The sequence below is a fragment of the Diplotaxodon limnothrissa genome, linkage group LG13 (genome assembly GCF_057381915.1).
Source record: "Diplotaxodon limnothrissa isolate DT_005_m linkage group LG13, D_limnothrissa_male_GT1.1, whole genome shotgun sequence".
NCBI classification, from domain to species: domain Eukaryota; kingdom Metazoa; phylum Chordata; class Actinopteri; order Cichliformes; family Cichlidae; genus Diplotaxodon; species Diplotaxodon limnothrissa.
Genome location: NC_140608.1, coordinates 190,013 through 213,454, shown reverse-complemented (window position 1 = coordinate 213,454; position 23,442 = coordinate 190,013). Strand labels below are relative to the sequence as shown.

General features: G+C 39.9%; 1 protein-coding gene across 1 annotated transcript in view; it reads left to right on the top strand.

The window, feature by feature from the left end:
* The window catches only part of nrg3a (neuregulin 3a), a 340,830-nt gene that overhangs the window by 274,770 nt on the left and 42,618 nt on the right, over positions 1-23,442 (top strand). The window contains exons 3-4 of the mRNA XM_085369829.1: positions 9,957-10,030; positions 13,005-13,007. Coding sequence (XP_085225955.1) covers positions 9,957-10,030; positions 13,005-13,007 — 77 coding nt within the window. The remainder of the gene's footprint in view (positions 1-9,956; positions 10,031-13,004; positions 13,008-23,442) is intronic.

The following is a 23,442-nucleotide window of genomic DNA, read 5'->3' as shown; positions in this document are numbered from 1 at the left end:
CAGAGATAAGTGGTCTAAGTGATAAAGTGTTAATATTTAAAAAGGGAGAAATTCAAAGAGAGAGTGTGTAAAACAGAGAGGGGGGCAAAATAAGAAAAAGATAAGGGTTGGATTCGAGCCTTATCTCACTGTTAATGGTATTTCCAGAAGAGCTGAAGTGAACAGGGAAGACTTCACCAACCTGAGGTGTTCCTCCTATAATTTGGGCAAATCTATGCATTATCGCTCTGTTTATGGTCTTTTCTCTTCACTCGTTCCCTCCTGATTGTGTCTGGTTAGTGAAAGATCATGGTTATGATGACAAAAATACCTCAGAAATTGTCTGCTGAGTATAAAAAGGTTAGTTTTCTGTGAATCAATTTTCGTTTTGTTTTTTCCATCATGGAGTATGACACCTGCTGTCAGTTTAGAATCACAGTGGCTTCAGCTGACATGTTTACTTGTTTCAATTATTTGTAACAGCCAGTTCAGAAAAACGTAGCAATAGGCAATAAAAAAAATCTGCCTGTCCTAGTTACAAATGTGACTTGTACATTTCGTATTCTAGTCAACATATAAGCTTTTGAACAACATAGAAGTAATTAATATACTTTTAATTAACTTAATTCTTTGACAATGGCTTCATGACTTCTGTGTTTGACAGTAGGAATGTTTGACATAAAGATCAATGTCACATTGTATTCATTGCATGGATATATTATATGTAATTAATGTGTATAAAGATTTCATTAAATTCGTCAGAGTGCTTTTATTAGAGAATATGGTACGTAAAGGCAGATAGAGGAGGACCAAGGTGAGAGAAATGAAAGAAATTGGCTTTCTTTGTTGTTGTTTTTTATTTGAGGGCCAGTGATCAGTAAGAGCTTTGCATTATTAAGTAACCTCTTGTCTCTCGTGAATGAGTCGGGATGTAAGTGAGGTTTCAGAGGAGTGATGGTGAGACGGAAGCAAGGGTTTGCAGCATGGCCTGTATGTAACTTTCAGTGTGATACATGTCAGAGAAGCTCGGCAACTGGAAGCACTGAACAGCTAGAAGCTGCAAACTTACATATACGTGACATATGCAGAAAAGAAAATGCAATGATTGATTTTCTCACTGAAATGAGCTGCTATCAGAAGTCATCCAGTTGAACTGGCTTTTGAAATGCTTGCAAAAGGAACATGCTCCTCTTCACCTTAGAAATTTGAGGCCTGCTCCAAAAGCTCATTTAGTAATTATATCTCTGTAAAGGCAATTTTCAGAAATTAAACTGGAATTGCATCAGACCACAATTACACAATCACAGAGGAGACACAGGAGTATCTTGAGCAGTAAATGGACTATGTGCCTCCTGTTTATTAGACAGCACAGGCAATTTAATTTTGGGTTAATGGTGACCAAATAATTGGCCTGTTGTCACAGTCCTTGTTTACATATATTTAATAATCATTAGTATGTACTAAGTGGAGGCCTTAGTGGAGCTCAATCTGATCTCTAAACAATTTCTTCCTTCCAAAATGCCTTCATATACTTTGAAATACAAGATATTTGTGTGTCCCTCATCAGCCACAACAGTTGATTTGGATGCTGTCTCATTAGTTGGCTGATACTAATTGTAATCAGTCGCATAGATATGACCAGTAGGTGCACTCTTATGTACTAGCAGACTCAGTAGGCAGTTGTCATCTATTCTAAGCATTGTTAAACACAAAGCAACCAAGAATATGTAGGAGTCGTCCAAATGCAGTACAATGGAAAAACCTAGTCGCCCACCCTTATCCTTCTCTAAATGTTACCTCCTTTTTTGTCATTTTTTTCTTTTTTTCTGTTCTTTATTTTGCGTTTTTGGACATTAACCAAAAGCTTTTTTTTTCATATTCTGCAGCAATATTGTCTGCAATAGACAAAATGGTAAAATCCGCAGGACGATCTTGAATATAATCCAACTTGCCTTTGACTAAGACTAAATGTCAAAAAGCCAAACTATGTAGACCAAGTCAAACAGATGTGAAAGAGTTTAAATATTTAAGTCTTTTTTACCAGCTGGACGTTGTAGAGCTGTCCTGGTTGACACGCCTCTACAATGTTGCGTGGAGTCCAGGGGCAGTACCCCTGGACTGGCAGACCGGGGTGGTGGTCCCCATCTTTAAGAAGGGGGACCAGAGGGTGTGTTCCAACTACAGGGGGATCACACTCCTCAGCCTCCCTGGGAAAGTCTATGCCAGGGTGATGTAAAGGAGAGTTCGTCCACTAGTCGAACCTCGGAAACAGGAGGAACAATGCGGTTTTCGTTTTTCGTTTTTTAAAGTTCTTTTATTGGTTTTTAAATGTCTTAATGGTCTTGGGCCTTCTTATCTCTCAGATCTGCTTTTACCATACGAACCCTCGCGGACCCTGAGGTCCTCTGGTACTGGCCTTTTGATTGTCCCTAAAGTCAGGACACATACTCACGGAGAGGCAGCTTTTCAGTGGTATGGTCCTCGTCTGTGGAACAGCCTGCCGGAGGAGCTCAGGGCCGCAGAGAACGTACATGTTTTTAAGAACAGGCTCAAGACCCACCTTTTTAATTTAGCTTTTACTTAGCGTTTATTTATTTTTTATGCTTATTTATTCTATCCTGTTATTCTATTATTAATTTAGGATTTACCTAATATTTATTGATTTTATTCTTATTCATTTTTTAATCTTCTTACTCTATTTATATTTATATTTATATTGTATCCTGTTCTTATTTATTTTATCATTTTACCCTGTATATATCGTATTGCGTCATATCTCCAGTGTTTCCTCGGAGGGCGCTCTCTGCACCGGGGCTGTTATTGACCGTGGCTGCTGGGTCTCTGGGGTCCTCTCAGCCTGGTTGGGGGGCTCCTTGGCCTCCCTCCTGCTGTGTGCCCAGCCCGGAGGCTGCGGTCTGTGACCGGCTCTCTGTTATAATGTTTCCTCACTTGGCTCATGCGAGCCCAGCCCAATTTTTACTCTTTAAGTGTGCGCGTGTGTGTATGTGTGTGTGTGGGTGGGGGGATATATGTGTATTGAGAGTGTGGGGAGTGAGTTGGAGGGTGGGGTGGGCTGCTTTTAACTATGTAAAGCACTTTGTGCTACATTTTTTCTGTATGAAAAGTGCTTTATAAATAAAGATTGATTGATTGATTGATTGATCTCTCGGCTGGCCTGGAAACGCCTTGGTGTTCCCCCGGATAAGCTGGAGGAGGTGGCTTGGGAGAGGGAGGTCTGGGCTTCTCTGCTTAGGCTGCTGCCCCTGCGACCCAGCCCAGGATAAAGCGGATGAAGACGGATGGATGGATGGATGTTCCAAAGAGACATTACAAGGGAGTTATCAAAATGCCTGTTACTCTACATTTAAAGGAGCCAACTCAGATAGCATGGCTATCCAACCAGGATACCATTGAGGCACCTTGACAGGAAGGTATTTTACCATCAGGGCCTCATGAGCATATACTGGTGTTTTTAAAAGTTATGTTTGACTTTATGACTTTCTGTATCGTTCCTGGGATGCTTAAAACTCAAATTGCACTGCTGGAAATAGTTTATTTTGATGCACATGCTGCTTTTTTGCAAATTTGCACTATAATATTTATTTTTGTTTTTCCTGCAGTATATAAAAATTGGTGTATTTCAAAAATAAAACTATGAAGACACTCAAAATAAATTCCCTGTGGTGGGAAACTATTTTGTGCAACTTTTTTGTATTTACAGTTTTGAGGGATAAGCCTCAAATATATGTTAAAAAAAACAAAAAAGATTTTCCATTTTTTTGTAGTTTATTGCACTTTTTTTGCAATTTATGTAATTACTATGCACTTAATGCATATATATTATTAAAATTGGGGCTATAATGGTTGTATTGATGTATAGCAACTTGAAATGCTCCCAAAAATGGCACTACAGCATGTAAAAAATATAATATAAGCTCTGGCGGACTTGGCTCTATGGTAGGTCTTAAAGGGTTAAAGCCCAGCAGACACATTGGAATTGATTTAGGATTTGATTAATCAAATTTTGTACCTTCTTTGATTTCCACAGTAACAATTCCTAAAGTTAATTATTCAAACTAATCCTAATTTAGACTAAATGGTCTAAATGACTTGCCAAGGAAAGTTAGACATTTGTTTGGATCATTTGTCTTTTAAAAATAAAAGCATGGTGCATCTTTGGTATCTAAATACAATAGAAGAGGGTTTTTCATGCATTTCTTTTAGTCACTGTGGACTGGATCATGCCAAAAGAGTTCTTGGACATAATCATTGACGAACTCAGCTGCTTGCCCCTAATTCCTTTCCTTTCAATCAGTATTATAGGGTCAGACTAAAGCCATGCTGAAACACAACTCTACCTGTGATTTCTGGTGCACACCACTAAAGTGTTATGACAGTATCATGCATGGTTACTTTGTTATAGCACTGACAAAATATTTCCACAGACATCCAAACAGTCAAACATAATACCTGCCAAAGTACTCACAGCTTCCTGGTAGTTTCTGGTGTTCTCATCAGGACCATCACACCCAGAGAAAATAATACCAGGTATGCTGTAATAACACTTCTATTCTTCTGTTAAAGTTTTCCACAAATACTTAACTTCTAAACTGCTTTTCTCACACTGGATCCATGTCTTTAGTCACCAGTTCATGTGTTTTCACACTTCCCTTTACAGAAATTCATCATCCTCTGGGCGGCATATTTATATTTATCCCAGGCTTTGTGTTGCTTTGTACACTTCAGAGAGAAACACATGTGCTTACACACATGCATGCATGTACTTGCTTCCTGTTTTCTTTTAATTAATGACTGTGGTGTTAATTAGAAGGCATGGAACTCTTCAATACCCTCCCACAGTCTCTCATCCATTCTCATATTCACTCCTCTGAGCTTCATAAGGCAACACTTTGAAGTGTTTTGATCTCAGCAGCAAACGGCATAGGCAAACAAAAAACAGAGTTTGAGGGATACAAGAACTTCATAAACTGCACAGTCCTAAACATGATACAGAAGGATATTGCAGCTGTTTATGGTGCTCCTGGCCATTTAACCGGGATGCTTTGTCTGTTCAACTGTGCATAATTGTGCGTATTGTCTTCTCTCTTGCCTTTTTAAGTATGTTTTAACAGTGGCTAGCATTCACTCTTGCTTCCCCTGTTCCACCTAATGAGCATGAAACACGGGCACTGTCACCATGTTAAGCCTCCTTTCTTTTAATTATCTTTCTTCACATCAGTTGGGTTGACAAAGGTTGCCTCTCGTCGAAGTTTAGTCGGCTTAGCACCATGGAGGGATGTTTGGTAAAGAGAAAATGTCCATCTGTGGTGTAAGTGACCTGTTGACATGATATACTTTTACTGAAATGTTTGATTTGAGTTAGGCTTCGTCTAGCCGGAGTTTCATATGCTAACTTGGTTTTCTCCTTGGGCATCAAATAACGGCATTTTCTTGCAAGTTGCTGTTTCACAGTTAATAAGCTGTTGGCTGTATGTTGAGCTTTAGGCACCAGACTACTTGATTAGGTTTAGGAAAAGGTCATGTCTTTAACTATTTGACACTTAACCAGTGACACATGTGTGCTTAAAGCGGTCCTGAATAATCATCCATATGTGACAATTTGTGAATGAGACCCTTCTTACCATTGCCATTACCCAGTGCATCAGGGATTTGCCAAGGTACACCTTGGCATATCTGCCAGCCACTTTGACAAAGCAGTAGTATAAAGAACAGCCAGTGAAATCACGCTCACCTACATCTGCCCCGGCAACGTTATATAAAGTTGAGGAAACGTTTATCATTTAAAATGAATTTCGTCAAACTTTTGAAGCCTGATTTAGATCTCATCTTTAAAACAAAGCAACTGTATTTGTTTGTGTTTGTTTTGTTCTCCCGCTCCCACACAGAACATATTTGGCATCACACACTGAGATGCTAAAAGCTGAGAACAACAAACTTGGAGGAGAGGTGGCAAAACTGTTGCCTTGACAAACAATGGGATCTTTGAGGCCTCGTGATGTCTCCTTATGTGATACAAGACTTAACCAGTTACCAACAGGTTATATTCATATATAAAAGAGAAGTTGCCAAGCACCTGTATGTCATTTTGGAGATAAATCACTGTCCTGCAACAGGTGCATGGATGAATTTTTGTTTCAAACCTATGAGGTTTTGGTTAGACTCTGAATGTATGAATGAGAGTTTCCATGTATATATACAGCAACTCACAGCCACGGGTTTGCAATTTCTGCTGATTTATCACAAACAGATCCAACTGCAGACAGACTGACTGTCTCATTGCTGTTTCATTGCTTTCTTGATGCATCAAAGTTGCTTTGAAGATAGCAACAGAGTGCGTGTGCTTGCAGACCTGGTCCCTGCGTTGGAAGCAGCCATTTTGGAGGCAATGAAATTCCAATTAAATTGCACATGATTGCAGTCATTTTGATCATACCGTGGTCTCCAGCCAGCGTTTTCCTTAGACTTGACTGTAGCATTACAACATTCCTATATTGATTTCATGTAAATTTTGCTCAGCTCAGTTCCTCATAACATAGTCACGATATGCTGAACTGGTTTAAACTAACTGTATTTGTGAAAATGCACAAAAGAGTTTCACGTATTGGTGAGGGCTATTCAGCATACACAGCAGCACTAAAAGCGAGACAGGAACAGCACTGCTGCCACCGTGCTAACAGTGACAGCAATGGCAAGCACAGTTATGTGGAGATTTCTCACACTGGCTCCCTCCCCCAAGCCTTCCAACCCCCCTGCTGGACTAGATGGCAGTTGAGCATCTGTTACTAGACCACACCACTTACTTTGGCATATTTTGCATTACTTTGAGCAATTCGTATAAAAAAAAAAGTGTCGATCCATTATAGAGCATATAAGCATGCCATGTTTGGCAGTCTTCACAGAATTCTATCATTTTTTTTTAATCCATGGTTGAATAAAATCACTCGGATTGTTAGGGCCTGCACATAATCATCACATGCCGGTCCACATTCCCCTCGCGGCAGTACCAGTAGTTCTGATAAAGCTGAGCTGCTGAATGTTTATAAGTATAGACTTCACACAGTGTCTGCTGTGAAGCCTGCAGTGTGCTTAGAAACTTCGCATTACACCTGTGCTTTTTCCGACTGTGAACCTGAAAAAGGCAGATTGACAGTATGTCAAGTGATTGATAAAAAGTGTCAGGATCTCACCACCACCAATTTCTTCTAATGCCTTACAGCTGTGAGAAGCTCCTCCAAAAATCAAGCATTTTTTTAGTTTTCAGAGTGTCACTTGACAATACACTCAAAACCTGCATGAGCGAGCTGTGTATCAGTGAGTCACAGCTCCACCCAAAGTACTTTAACTCCATTTTCAAACCAGTTCAAGATTTAAGCATTTTTTTTGTATATACATACGAGTTTCATTCAAAGTTTGCATTCATTGCCACAACACTGCTATGTCTTTACTTATTTCCAAAAGTAAAGACATATGTACCAGCAGCATGCGCAGGCGAATCACCCCACTCTAATTGATTAAAGAACTGAAAATCACAAAACAGGCTTGCTATCGTCATTCTGCTCCAAGCAAAAATCTTTAATATGCCACATTCCAGTTCTTGTAAGCTTGATGTCTATGCAGAGCTCCAGTGTTTTGTCTGGTTGGACAAAGATGTTCTCTCAGATTTCACTTGCAGGCATCAGTATTTTTGCTCTGCTGTCAGCTTGTCAGACCGGATGCAGATTGATTCTGTGAAACAAAGCTGCAAGGGTAATCTGGTGAGACATAGGGATACAGGTGGAGTAGAGATGAAAATTAAGGCATAATGAAAAAGAATTATTAGAAGATTTATCAATTTTTAAGTAATAGTGTGGTCAAATTTAAAGCAGCATCACTATGTCTGTTTCTTAGTTAATGTTTTGCATGGATGAGATGTGTATTTTCTGCAAGAAGGAAGCAGAGTACATTTGGCCAGAGGCAAAATTGATATTCCAGCCAAGTGCGACACCCAGTTAGGCCTCACGCCCTCATTGAAGTCTCTGTGCTTTCTATCTGTTCTGTAAGACAACGCTACACTTCCATGTGTTGATAAGGAGATGGTTATTGAGCTAAAATTAATTAAAAATACATCCTGTCTTTTCTTGGGATACTTTCTGAAGGGCAGCCCAAGCACATTTCAGAATTCATTAGCTGCTTAATGATCATTGCCAGACTGGTACTCTCACTAATGTGCCAATCATATTCAACAGTTTAAATTTCTTTAAAAGTCTGAGGGCTATCCAGAAACCATGGAATGTGTCTTCAGTTAATTTAGCACACGCAAGGAGAAAAATATCACAGCAGATTCAATGTCATTGGAAAGTTCATATGCATTTCAACAATGCTCTTGCACTTTGCCTTTGTAGGAGAAATTCTGCATTTTATTCATTGCATGGTGCATCTAATGATGTTCCTCTGACCAAACAAGGAAACTGAAAGTCATTAGCTGTGAAAAAGGTCAATGCACGCTGGATCCACCTTTTCTTCTGCAGCACCCATTGTGATTTTGCCTAGGACACATTTTTGCTAGTAGAGAGTTCTGCCCCTAAAGATCACCCCACCAATAATTTCTTCTTGTCAGTTTGCTTCCTTTGATGAGGAGGCTGTACTCTCTTTGTAGCTCTTATGTTTACATCATTTTAAGTAAGAAGAGAACTGTAGAAAAGATCTAAAAAACAAAAATGAGCATGCAGAATTATTTTTAGTCCCAGATGAAGGAACATAGTAGATACTTCTGTTCATCTGGACGTAGCGTTTTCAGTTGGAGAAATATTTCATCATCGTCCAAGTGGCTTCTTTAGTCTCAGGTGACTGCAGGTTTCCCCAACCTTTTAAACAGTACCTTTGCACAATGACTGAAACTAGCACCACTGACTAACAATGAGCTATGAGGTCAGTTTCTTGATTATCTTCATCTTGATATGCTAATTGTCATGACCATTGGTCAACAACCACCAATCAAAGACCATGAGTACCATTCACAGAGAGTTGGGGAATGGCTGCAGTCACAGAATTGTATGATGGTTACCCTTAGGCCCCCTCCTCGATTCAGAGATGGTCTTTCCCTTTTCACGTAAATGGCCTCCTTGACTCCGCGCTCAAACCAGCGTTCCTCCCTGTCCAGGATGTTACATCCTCATCATTGAAAGAGTGTCCACTGGCCTGTAGGTGTGAATAGACTGCAGAGTCCTGGCCTGATGAGTTAGCTCCTCTGTGTTGTGCCAACCACTTACCCAGAGGTTGTTTGGTTTCCCACTGAAACTTTTCTCTCATTGAAAATGTTACATCCAGATGAACGTAATTAAGTTTTTGGGATTTCCTCACCTGGATGATTGAGCATGCATCAAGACATAGTGATGCTAAAGTTTTGAATGAGATGACTTGCACAATGTGGCTGATGAAGAAACTAGAGCAACAAGAAAAGCTCACATCACCAAGAAAAATAGTGACCGAACCTGCGACATGAGGGGAGATGTTATGTTCATTTCTAACTCTTTTGTTTTGTGACTCAGTGAGAGTAGCTATCCATGATTCACGGTTTAAAATCAGTCTTTATTGTGTGTGTGTGTGTGTGTGTGTGTGTGTGTGTGTGTGTGTGTGTGTGTGTGTGTGTGTGTGTGTGTGTGTGTGTGTGTGTGTTATACTGAACAGTGGTGTTTCCACTGTGTTCATGTATGTCTGAAACGAACCATTTCAGCTCCTTTCCACCAAACTTTAAAGACAACTCTCTCCTCTTATAGGTTGTCACTAAATTAACCATATCAGTGATATCTACAGGAAAAGCCACTGGGATTACTTTTACATGTGTCGACTACATATAAAAATAAGCAAAAACATAATAGGCCCTCTTAAATTAATTGAATGTATAAAGGTCATTTGCGTAGTTTCCCAGCTAGAGTTTTTGATTACTTGACTAATAATTATGTTCCTGTTTCCATCAGGTGTCGAGAAGGATACCAAGGAATCCGCTGTGACCAGTTTCTGCCCAAGACTGACTCCATCCTGTCGGACCCAAGTAAGACGCACTTTGTTTTTCTTTTCTTTTTTTTAACCTCCAGTGGATACAGTGTGTCTAGATCTATGATACAATAAGTCCATAAACTCAAACGTATAATAAAGAAGTGAACACGAGAGAAAGAAAGCTCATTCTGAAAGGGTCTGGGTCCATAAGATCTATTTTTCAGACTATTGATCTACATCAAAAACCCAAAAGGAAAAATGAAATATTCACTAGCATATATTGAGAGTTACTGAGCATGTCCTTGCTGCCGCTCCTTGGTCTGCTATGCAAACCAGACATACTGTGTCAGTATGGTTCATACAGAGTAAAAATAGGAATCTTTTCAGTGTGTTTGACAGTTTACATTTAAAACTTGTCATACAAGCATATATCATATTCCTTCAGAGGTGTTATTAATCATGGCAGCAGCAAAGCAATCATGGAAGGGCTTTTCCCCTTGAGCGAAAATATATCTGGATATTACATTTAGTTTGTACCCTGAAATGCACATGCATTGTATAAAGTAGATTTCTTTTAATCTTAGCAGCTATTATTCTACTTGCACTGATTACTTTGTTTCCAGGTGAGTTTGGCCTCCTGCTTTGAATTCCAGCAGGGCTGTGGGCTTAGAAATATGATACAATATGATTCCTCGTCAGATTCAGACAATGTTTTCTAATTTTTTGATTTTAGACAGGTGAAGACGCTGAGAAAGATAGATGAAAGCCAGATATCAACATATTCCACATTCTTGACAACAATCACCAGTAGTTCAACAGTGTTCCTTCTTTTTATGTTTAGGTAGCAATAATTTATAGAATATTCAGCATTCCAGCCTTGGCTGTCCTTCCTTCTAATGTTCGCTGCACTTTCTTTACACAAACTCATAATCTGTCCTCCTATTACCTTTTCATTTTCTCCTCTCTTCAGTGCCTTCTCAAATATCCTCTCTGAGTCAGACTAATGTCACTTCTCTCATTTCTTTATCTCCCAAACACACGGTGCTCTCAATGTCACACAGTTGAGGGAAGAACACAAATTGCCCTAACTTATGTCCTTACTCCTCACTATCTATTCCATATTAATTTCCCAGGTCTCCTCAGCTCATTCCAAAAAATATGCAACCTTGTCACGCGGGCACTAACGTTGTGGCAGTACAATAGCTTATCTGTGACTTTTTTACTAACAAGCACCATGCTGTAATAGCACTATTTACCATAAATGGACAGAGATACGCCTTGGAATTTTTACCCCATAGACATCCAATGACCCAATGTCCAACAAAGGAGACTCACTGCAGTGTTATTAAAATCTAAATTCCCTGTTAGGAATATGAAGTGTTATACTTGATTGCAAAGGAGAATGAGACATGTTGATTAGATGTGGCGAATGCAGCATTATTGCTCGCTATTTGTTAATATCCTTTACTTTCCAGATCATTAATTAAGTCTCTGTAATGAGGTTTTTAATTCCAAATGAGTATTAGGGTAATTGTCCTTGTTAGAACAACAGCAGTGTTCACTGAAGTGACATCCATCGCTTTGTTTGTACACCAACCTACTGACCTGAATGTACTGGTAGCTAAGAAATGTTACCACCCCCATCACTTAGCTAAGCAATTTGTCAAATGTCAGAGAAAAACAGCTCCTGATTGTCATTCTGCTTTGTTGATCCAACTGAAGGCACATTAGACATGATGTTCATAGCACCATTGTTCTCTGAAACAAAGAGGAGGAGGGGGGGGGATACTGCAGCAGGTACTTGTACTAAGAGAACAAACTTATTTGATGGTATTTTGATAATTACCCCTTTGATCTGTACACTACCTGTAAATTTAATAAAAGCTTCCAGAAAAGTCTCGGAGAATTTGGTACACGTTTAAAATTAATATTATTTACAATATTCATATTACTTTTTAGCATGCACTATTAGTATTATTAATAGTACATGCTAAAAGGTCTATTAACTACACAACGGGAGATGAATATACAAAAAATACTTGTAATTTATCTCCATATAATAGATGGAAGTTAACAAGTGCTCCGAAACTCACCAGAAGTTTTGCTAGAAATAATATTACTAAGCTGTGAAACGAATTCAGTCAGTTAATTAATTGGGGATTGGATGTTCAGGTTTATTTCTGTTTTGGGTTTTTTTTTCTTTCTCTCTCTTGCCAGTGACATGCATGTTCAAGCAGGTTGAGGTCAGATGTCAGACTTGCACCTGTCCATGAGTAAAACTGTGCATAAGAGTGATTCGTGAATCTTTTTTGTACTTTCAGAGAAAAAACTGCATGCACTTTTTGTTCTTTAGAAAAAATACTTGTAGGACATAATGTCCTCCAGGGGTGAAGGAATTAGCATTTAGGTGAGAAAAACTGAACTTTTACCTAACAAAGAACCACACGGTAACCATAGCTTCAAATTGGTTTTCTTATCTCACCTACTATTTCTCTCTGTGATAATAGCCAGGATTCTTCGAGGTGAATTTCCATACAAATTGTCTAAGCATTACCAAGCCATTATTGTGCATTGAGAGACCTCAAATTAAATTAATCCAGCACTATGAAAAAGGAAAACAGGGTCCTTTCAAAAAAAATGTTTCTAAATTATTCTGGCAAAGACAAACACACACAAAAAATAAAAATAAATAAATAAAATAAAAACTCCCACCTCCCCCACACCTTTCTGTTTGCTTTAACCTGCACTACTCCATCATTCACTTCTGATCTTTTTCATCTATTTTTGCTACTTTCTCCAATTCTGTGCCTGTCCTCAATTCCTTTTCTAAAGGAGAAAAAAAAAGATTGTCCTGCTTTCAGGTCATTCTCAACAGTTTCTATTTCTTTTTCAGCCAGCGGACCCATTTTTGACACATCTCTGTTTTCTGTTCTCTACAATGTTGTCTAGGCAATGGATTTCTTTTTTCAGTAACACCATCTTTTTTCTTTCTTTTCCCTGTTTTATTCAACTACGTTCTCCTCGAAAAGTTGGTAAGTGCAAAGTTGGAAAAGAAGAGTGGCAGATTGTGGCCTTTCTTCTTTCCTCAACCCTTAGATAATCTTGTCACAGCATCACTCTCCTTGACTCCTTTGCTTGTAGTTAATCAAATCCTAATTTCTCAGGTTACCTCTGTGTCTCGTGCTCGAGCTTGCCTCAGTGTTGACATCCCTGTTCCCTCTTCCAAATTTCCCTCCAGACAGCCCTCTCGCCCCCATCTGTCTCTTGCTAACCTCCTCCGTGCCATCTTTTGCTCACCACGCATCTTGTCCAAGCATCAGACCTTATCCCTTCTCCCCTGCCTACAGTTTTCTGTCCAACTCATCTCCTAACACTAAGTGGCAGGGCCTCAGATGGACTGAGGTTTGAATTGCGCCAGCTAAAAAGGTTCACCAGCAGGGCAGACAAACGCTGCCAAGGACCTCTGGCAAGCTGGGGTCTCGGTGGAAATGAAGGACGGGCACGAACGAGGAGGAGAGAGGCCGGATGAAAGTGCACGTCTTGTGAGGAGGGCTATCGCACTGTCTCAGGGTCTCCAAGGATGAAAGGAGTGCCGTGACTCCAGTGACTATACAAGCAAAATCACAAGGCAGCCAATGAGGAAGAAATTTTGTCTTCTGAAAGAAACGGGCACAATCATAAGTTGTATTATAAAGTATTGAATAATGGATGCGTAATCAAATGGAATATAAGAAATGGCATCAGCCAGGGTTACATTTAATAGATAACCTGTAGAGGAAGGAGGTAAAAGATCATGTACAACATCTTTATTAATATGTCGATATGATTAAGTTAATTATTATTATAATTTAAGCGACGATACATCAAAACACTGGGGAAGCTTTGAGAGTAAGAGCTGCCAGATTGATTTATTTTGCTCAGTAGTCAAAAGTAGAAATATTACTTTTGCTGTTAGATAAAACGTAGAAATGCAGCACATTCTCATTTCTTCTAAGTTAAATTTTTATATAACAGCTTCAAGCTAAACCATTTAAAACTGTGGGTAACCACTTAAAAGCAGCCACATGCAGCTCAAAATGCAAACCCAGAGAATTATAATGTAAACTCTTTTCAAATTATCAAAAGACGCAAAATATGCTGGAATAATATTTTATTCCTTGGAATTTCATTGTTTCAGTCTAGAGATGGGCAAACAGGAAACAATTATCTAGAATATTGTCTGTAAGTCAGTGGGAATGGGGAGTGGGCTGACAGAGAATTTTGCTCGTTTGGCTCTGTCCTGGTGTAAAAATACTACAAGCTGAAAAAAGTCAGCCTTTCAGTGTCGTATGAAATAAATGGCAACAGTATAACCATTTCAAAATAAGGAATGTGGATGTTGTGCACACCCATTCCCAGGTGGGTACAGGACAAGGTCACAAAGGGATGTGAGATGCTTTAATATTTTCTCTGGCAGAGAAATGATAGCACCTGGCAGTCACGATTTCTTAAAATATGTGGGAGAACTTGGAAAATACAGGGTTTAAAAAAATATGTGGTGTAATGAGGAGCCCAACTTAGCCAAGTCTAAAAGAATAAAGGCAAAACTTCCAAACTATATGGAGGCTGAGCACAGCTTATACGTGACTCACTGATGCACATTTAGTTCTCTAAATGCTGGCATGGCTTAACACTGTGCTTGTCACCCAACTTGTTTGACAGGATGTCTTTGAGATCAGAGATTTATTTAGGTTTCTCCCGAATCTGTCAAAGAGCAACAAAGGCTTTTTGTTGCCATCCTTACATGCAGTATGTCAAATCTTTTCATTGCTCAAGAAATTGAGTTCAAACTCTCTTCATTGTCAACAAAGCTTTTGTTGTTCAAACTGGAAGGTTGCAGTTTGGCATTACGTATCCTGAAGAACTTTTACAGTATTCAGGAACAACCACAGATGAGACCCAGACCATATTTTCTTTAAATAGTTTTAATCTCTTCTTGCTTCCTTACATTAATCTCCTTCTTTACTGCTTCCATGATCTACATGGCCTTTCAATTATTGTTCTGGCCACATTGAAAAACATATCGAAAGCTTCTGAACTGAAGGCCCGGGAGCCAAGACGCTGTAGTTTTACAGCGTTGTAAGGGAGACTCAGAATCAGCATATTTTCATCTATAGCACATGCATCATATCACACCCCACAGACGCAGTGAGAAAGATTTACTGAGTTAAACCAGAGAACAAATTTACTTCACACTATCTTTATGAGATCTGATTTCATGCTTTGCAGGTTTGTGCGCGCCACAGACAATAACAGTGCAGTAATCATGCAAGTCCAATTTCCAAAAGAATACAACCCTGTATTTCACATCATACTGCATGTTTCAATCCGTAAGATATAAAGGAAACATAAAACGTGTGATTTCTTTAAGCTTCCAGCTTTTATCACTGACCAACTGTTGAGGCAACAAAAATATGAGTCACCTTGTATAATTGTGGCTACAATAACGATCTGCTGAGCTTGTGATGAATGGTGTTTGTTCACCGCCGTGGAAATATCTGCGAACAAAAAGAGACCACAAACTGAAAATCGCTCATCAAATGTACATATGCAGTATTTTATAAAAGAACTACGCATGAATGGTATTTCAATCTAAGGCTCCATAGCCCCCAGTGAATGTTTCAGAAGCTATGGTCATTTGGTTTTCCTAGAAGTTAGACACGAAAACACAAACTTCTGTGTTCAGTTAAAATAAGACCAGACACATATTTATATACAGGCAATCGCAAAGTAATTTGTCATCTTCTGCTCCCACTGGGATTCAGGAAGAAGGCTTCTTTTCTAATATGGGTCTTCTCAGATCAATATCATTAAAAGAAACTAAAAATGCTAGCTCTGAAAGGAAAGCAATGTGTGTTTCCACTGGGCTGAAATCAGTCCTGAATGATCTGTCACCTGTAGGTGATTTTAATATTGCCTGTTCAGATATGGTCATTGCAATAAGATGCAATGTTGCTCCAGCTCTAGATGATTAAAGTCGTTCTTTGTAGGCGTTACATTATAGAACAGGCAGTATAGATGACTAGCTCGAAAAACATAGAGCAGTAAATGTCTAAGAAAGCAGAACAGTTAGCGCATACAACGCTTCTACCACATCCTTGGTTTACTCTTCTCAAGTGAAGCTGGCACATTTCTTTAAGTGAAGGTTTGTGTTTTTAAAGGGTGAACTGTGCCTTACATTTTTGCATTCATGTTTCTGCATGCTTGAGTCCCCTTCCTGGCATTGTCACACAGTTTCAGAAAGTGCAAAGTGGAGTCTCACGAGGCACCCTGTTGAATTTACACCATATGAAAGACAAGGAGGAAACGAGTACTGATACCAGCAATAGCTCTGGTATCAGCCCTCCTTATTACACTGACTCATTGTGGGAAGGTAAATCCATATCCTACCACAATATGGACAAAGAAATGTCAAGTCTGCATGACTGACAGCTTCACAATACCAAAGTCTGAGGGGGTCTGATCGAGTCTAGCGCTTAAGATGAGAAAGTTAGGAAAGTTGTATAGAGAAGCAGATTAAAAGCCTTTGAATCTTGGCTCAAGGATGTGACATATTTTACCTGAAAATATTTTTTAAAAAGATATCGCTTGCTTTGTATGGATCTCTACTTCTGAGGCACAGACTACTTTTAATTGGCATTTGTCTGGAGTGAAGAAAATGGCCACATTCACATCTAGACTACCCGTTAAAGACAACAAAAGAATCCTCTTTTTGACAGCAGGTGTCTTTGAAACCAGATGAAAAGAATCCATCTTGCACATTTGTAATTTTCAGCATCTCCCCCTCTCACTGTGTGTTTGTTTGTGCATACATGCAAGAAGCTGCATGGGATTACAAATAGCGCAATAATCTATGAGCTTCTGTTGTTATCCTTCAATAATCAGGCAGCAATTACACTCAAATTAAAAAAAGAAGGTCCACTTCCATGGATCCAAACCAGCACCAGAGTAAATATAAAGCTGAGCTACGTTTGTTGGTTACTAATGTAAGTGTCATTTTATGTAGTAAATGTTATAACATGTTAACTGACAAATGCTGTACGTCTCCTGTAGCTATAGAAAGTGAAATATTCTTCATATGTAAAAAGTGGCTTTGTTGACTGCGGCCCACAGTTCCACACACGGTGTTGGCTCTCTGGAATAGCTTCCTGTCACACCGACATGTTGTCATTATTATAATTAGTTCCACCTGCATTTTTCCTGATTAAATGAGTCACCAGTCTGCAGGAGTTCACCATATCATGACTCAAACATAAAGAGGGAACAGGCGGCAGTGGTGTTGCTCCTCAGCAGGGCTCCACAGCTTCACCCTCGCTCTCATCAGAGACCTAGGCCCTGCTGGAAGCAGCACAACAGATGCGAACTTACTGTGCACTGCAGAGAAAAAGGAGATCGTAAGAACAGAGAAAAAAAGTGAACAACAGAATATAGGAAATAATGTTTATCGTTTAAGGAAAGACGCACTGGAAACTGAAATAGCTTATTGTAGAATCTGAGGTGTCCTTGTGGGATTTTGAGCACGTCCAAAATGAACTGTGCCTCACCTAAAAAGCAGATGAAAGCAGGTGGCAGCAGCACGAGTCTGAGGCATGCAGTCTAGTGAGACTCGCACGTCATAGTGTCATGTCATCAGAGCCCAATCTGTACTCTGTGTTCAAAAGTTGCAATTATGACAGACTATCATATAATCACATTACACTTTAGCATCAATCCGACAGTTTTTCTTCTGGTCTCAGAATACTTCTTAAAGAAAAGTGTCTGGACTTCTTTAAGTTGCTTGAAGACGTTTCACCTCTCATCTGGGAAGCTTCTTCAGTTCTAAGGTCAAATGGCGGAGAGTCCCAGATTTAAACCCAGTGGGAGTTTCCCCCCCAAAGAGGGACAAAAGGACCCCCTGATGATCCTCTAATCACCTGAGCCAAGGTGTGAAAATGGGTGCGGGTCCCAATCAGCCAGGGTTTCGGGTGAGCTCATTATGAAACCTGACCCCACCTTATCATGCGATTTCCTGAGGTCAGATGGCCCAGGATGTGCGTTAAGGCCTGGTAAATGACCTGTATTTGTATAGCGCTTTACTAGTCCCTAAGGACCCCAAAGCGCTTTACAAAACCAGTCATCCACACATTCACACACTGTACATTGTAGCCACAGCCACCCTGGGGCTCACTGACTGAGGCGAGGCTGCCGGACACTGGCGCCACCGGGCCCTCTGAACACCACCAGTAGGCAACAGGTGAAGTGTCTTGCCCAAGGACACAACGACCGAGACTGTCCAAGCTGGGGCTCAAACCGGCAACCTTCCAATTACAAGGCGAACTCCCAACTCTTGAGCCACGATCGCCCCTAAAGCTGGTTAAGGCATCTGGGGAGGGAACTCAAAACTGGATTATAGATGGCAGACAGTTGGTGTCGTAAACCACAGCCTCTGTTCAAAGATATCTGCCATCCATAATCCAGTTTTGAGATCCCTCCCCAGACGCCTTAACGCCCAATCACATCCTGGGCCATCGGACCTCAGGAAATCACATGATAGTGTAGGGCCAGGTTTCACTATGAGCCCACCAGAAACCCTGGCTGATTGTGACCCACACCTGTTTTCACACCTTGGTTCAGGTGATTAGAGGATCATCAGGGGGGTCCTTCTGTCCCTCTTTGGGGGGAAACTCCCACTGGGTTTAAATCTGGGACTCTCCGCCATTTGACCTTAGAACTGAAGAAGCTTCTCGGATGACAGGTGAAACGTCTTCAAGCAACTTAAAGAAGTCCAGATGCTTTTCTTTGCAAGCTCCTTTGACTACGATGACCTGGATGACTGAGAACCTTCACAGACAATACTTCTGATAGCACAGAATCCAAATTTCTTCATTTTGCCAAATTAAAAGGTTTCTATAAATCAGTAATATGGCTGAACTGGTACCTAACTCCAGCTTTTAGACCAGGTGAGAGTCGGGCATCGCCATGCTTTGAGGGTGGCAATGCTTTGATCTCATTTTGTCTTTTATCTTGATGTCTGTCTATTCGCATGGCACCAGAGTAAGATAGCATTCAGTCAAACAGAATGAGTCTGTGTAGCTCCAGCACATGCCTGTGATCAGCTATGAAGTATGGACCTTAGCAATTTTCTACCTTTTTTTTTTCAGAATAGGTCAGGCATGAATCCAGTGATCCTCTAGGTGGTCTTTTCTTTGAAAAGGTTCAACGGGAATTCTACAAAGTTATGACTTGCTGTACAATGCCTCAGTGCCTGAGGAATGATAATTGGTTGGTTTAGGCATGAGGAGGAAATCTGAGGCTCAGTAGGAGCAGAGCCTTTTTTTTTCTTTTTAGGGTCACAAGGGGGCTGGAGCCCAGCTGTTATGGGGAAGAGAGAGGGTAGCCCCTGGACAGGTTGCCAATCTGTTGCAGGGCTAACATGGAGACAAACTATTCATGCTTACATTCACACCTACAGCCAATTAAAAATCACCAATTAACCTAACCGTATGCATGTCTTTAGACTGTGGGAGGAAGCACAGACACAGAGCGACCACACAGAACGGCCCCTCACAGGACTAACCAAGACACTATCACACTGCCCCAGAGGGAAGGGGGGGAAACTGTGAAATAAAAGCCTTGTCCAGTTTTTGAACTTAAGTCAGAAAAATAAAAAAATTAAAGGTGACACATCAAGATGAAAATTCTGGACCTCATTAATTTCTATACTCTGGTTCCAGCACTGAAGGCTTGGTTTGTTCTTTTAGCTGCAAGGGCACAAGCAACTTTGCCAAGCACTGCAGCAACCAAAGGCTGGTCGTGCATGGTAGAAAATCGTGGTCCTTAATCACAGAAATTATGCAACATTTGTGAGTTATCTTACAAATGATCCTTTACTCATCAAAGATTGCATTCCTCATGATTCGACTGCACTATCCAAGTTGCACTTCTCTGCCACTGAGCACTTGGAAAAATGAGAAGACAGTATGGGTAAAGTATATTTAGATGGTGGCTGTAAATTCTCAGCAGAGCTCTGTCCTCTACACGAGCTTGCCAAGTTTTGCAAACTGTCTGACGGTGTTGCTTGCTGCATGACAAAATAACCTCCTTGCAGGGAGACAAGGTGATGCAGGACATAGCCGAAATGTGTTTATCCATTTCACTTTCTCATTGAAAATATCCAGCAGATTATTTCGAGGCAGGTAGATTCAGTGCTGATATTTTGTGGAGGAGTTCACCTGCACACACGTGAAGTTTCTTTTTTCAGAGCCCAAAGTGGGAGTGTCATTTATAGCATGGCTGCTTGGGTCCAGGTCCTCAGCAGGGCGTTGGCAGTTCGCTGCTAATAGCCTTCGCCTGTCAGCTCCTAATGAAACACACGAATATAGACAGGGGTTAATTAGCTGCAGGTGTGCCTCATTGACCACTCGGGCCAATCCTGGCTCACTTGAATCTCATCCATTTCTCAGTCTCCACCTGGTTCACCACAAAGCACAGCACATTAGAAAACACCGCCTGTTAAACTGCTTTCAAGAACCACAGAAATGTCACAGAACAGGATTAACATGGCTGCTGTTCCTGTGGGCTGCAGCTGGTGAAGGTAATGAATGAATAATATAGTAGAGCTCACATTACTGGGCCATATCATTAGACACAATTAACGGGGAATTAATTTAGAAGAGAGGTAAAGTCTGAAAGTATCGATTTGCACATGAGTGATGGCCTGATCAGTTAATCGCATGCGTTACGCTCGGTATCTAACATTAGAATCAACAGTAATCGCTGAATCTCTCTTTTTATTTCCCTCTGCTTACAATGACAGAAAGCATTCTGCATTCATCTCCTTTTAAATGGGCAGAAAACACATGAAGCTTTATTGTCCTCTAACTTTATATTCCTCCCTTTGTGGGTGAACTCTGTGGCAAATGCAAAATCGACTACTGCAGTGAAGCTTAATGGATACTGATTGCTGAGCCCAATTTATCTTCCGCCAGTCTATTGCCATGGACAGGGATGGCAAGCAGTAAAAAAAGTGGAGGGACATTCTGTAGTCGACACATATCACAACATATTTACACATTTAATAAGCCACTCATAGAAAAGCAGATTTTCTGCTCTCAGTGAGTCTGCTGTCATCACTAAAAACTAGAGAAACTCTATGTGATGGTTTCTTGGTTTATACCTTTGGTATCCTGTGGCAGCACACGGGTAATGTCTGATGTCTGTCTGACAATGATTCAGATCTCTGCCTCAGATGAAATAATTTATTTGGAGAACCAAATTCATGGCGTGATCCATTCTTAATGAATTTGAAAACAGTTCTTCCTGATGAAAACTGGCAAATAAGACTAGAAAAGCATTCTGTAAATGCAAATCCATTATACTGCAAAATTTAATCCAAAGACTATCCATCAACCCTCTGCAATTTTCTCTTTTTCTCTTTTTGCAAAGCAATCCAGTGGTGTGGACTGGATGCTTTGGCAGGCCATATCTCGCCTACAGGCTATATTTCTGGCTCCTCTGCTATAGAAACTAGAAGATATGAGACTCCAAAAATATCATTAATAACCAGCTATGTTTATGCCATCGAGTCTTCTATCCTAATAACCAAAAAGGTAATACTACGTTCTCAACGATACCGCCAAAAGGACTAATGCAACTTTCAAAAATCATTGCTCAAAAATATGCAAGACATTCAGGATGTGACAGTGCTGCAGTAAAGGTTCGATTCGTTTTAAGAAGGGGATCGAGTTCATTGTTTTGGTAAAATTAAGTACTCTAAGTAAATTAGAGGGCGCGCTTTGTCATAGTTTGCCATAATTACTAGAGCTACCTAAGGGGGTTGTTCCTAGAGTGTGAGTTGAAATGACTGACAGAGCCAGGAGAGGTCACTTGACAATACATATATGATAGGCTGCTTATACAAAGGACCTCTGGGAGTATTTTTGTTTATTTTGTGTTTTTAAACAAAATAATTACCTAATTTGTAATAATGATAGAATTCCCCATATACAGTGTGTATGAGTGTGATAATGGCAGAAAAGTACCTGTTTAATTCACTTACTATTAATATTAAGACAAGTAGCTGTGTGTGTGTGTGTGTGTACTAAACCAGACAGCTTTGGTGATTTTAAACAACTGTCTCATCTAAAGCCTTCCTAGCTGCCGCAGTGATTTAAACGATTATGACAACTTTCCACAAATGCAGGTGGAGAACGTGCTAATGGTGAGCAGACCTCTGTGATGGAACAGTTGGATGAGGGAGATAGTAGAACAAAATTACTTGAAATTGGCCTCTCCAAATGGCTTTTTAATGCTCCTTTTTGAAAGCTTTACCGCTTAACAACTGAGGTTGGTGTCATTTTCTGTCAGCGGGATCCTGTTTGTTTCAACAATTTGAATCTCACTTTTTTGCCGTCACTTACACAGAATCTTTGAATGCTTCTCCCTGCCTATGATTAATCAATAGTACGAGGTATCACTAAGTGCAGTTCACATTATGTACGACCAAATGTACCAAGAATAATTAAGGCCAAGCCCAATTGATTTGCTTTGGCTTATTTATGAGGGAGAACAGAAATGCAGCTCTCTTATGTAACTCGGCCTCTAATTGAATCTAAGAAGTTTAAGTCAATTCTAGTTGGTAATTTCTGTTTATGTGAAAATTTAAAAACTAAATGCAGAAATGCAGTAAGTTATTCATACTTATATTTTTCAGACCAGTTTTGCAATCATGTGCATCTTTATTATTATTTCTTTATTATTTTTCATTTTAAGTAGTTTCTGGGTCAAATTTTGTGTTTTTTTGATTACACTTTCAATGATAGGAATTGCAAGAAGCATGATAAAGTGTTTTTACATAGCATAATGTTGCTGTTTAAATACATTTACCACCATTGATTTGGCCATAGTAAAAAATAAATCCCTACTATGCTGTATATATATATGACTGGTTTCCCAGTTTGCTTCACTTTTGTATCCCTGGAACAAAACTGCTCCATTTCATCAGTTAAAAATAATAGAGAAACTGAACGTGTAACTAACTGAAGTATGCACCCTAATAAAAAGCCAAAGAAATAACATTAGAGTTGCTGTTCGCTTCTATGGACAAACAATGGACTCCTCATTTAAAGTTATCTGCTCTAAATTGGAGCCACTTTCTTTCTCACTATATTCCTCTTTGTTTCTGTCTTATTCCCTCTTTCGTTCTGATTATAAGACTGAATTCATTACACCCTTTCTGCTTAGCATGAATGAAGATTAGCTCATGGGTATATTAAGATGTGCTTCCTGCTTTTTGCTTCACCTGGATGTGGCTCTTGTAGTCATTAAACTACCAAGAACAAAAGGACTGATCGGGGATCAGTGCACAGGTCATATGGCCATATTAAAATGCACTGCAACAAAAGGCAGAATGATACTAAATGGCAAGTGGGAATAAAAGTAACTTCTGTT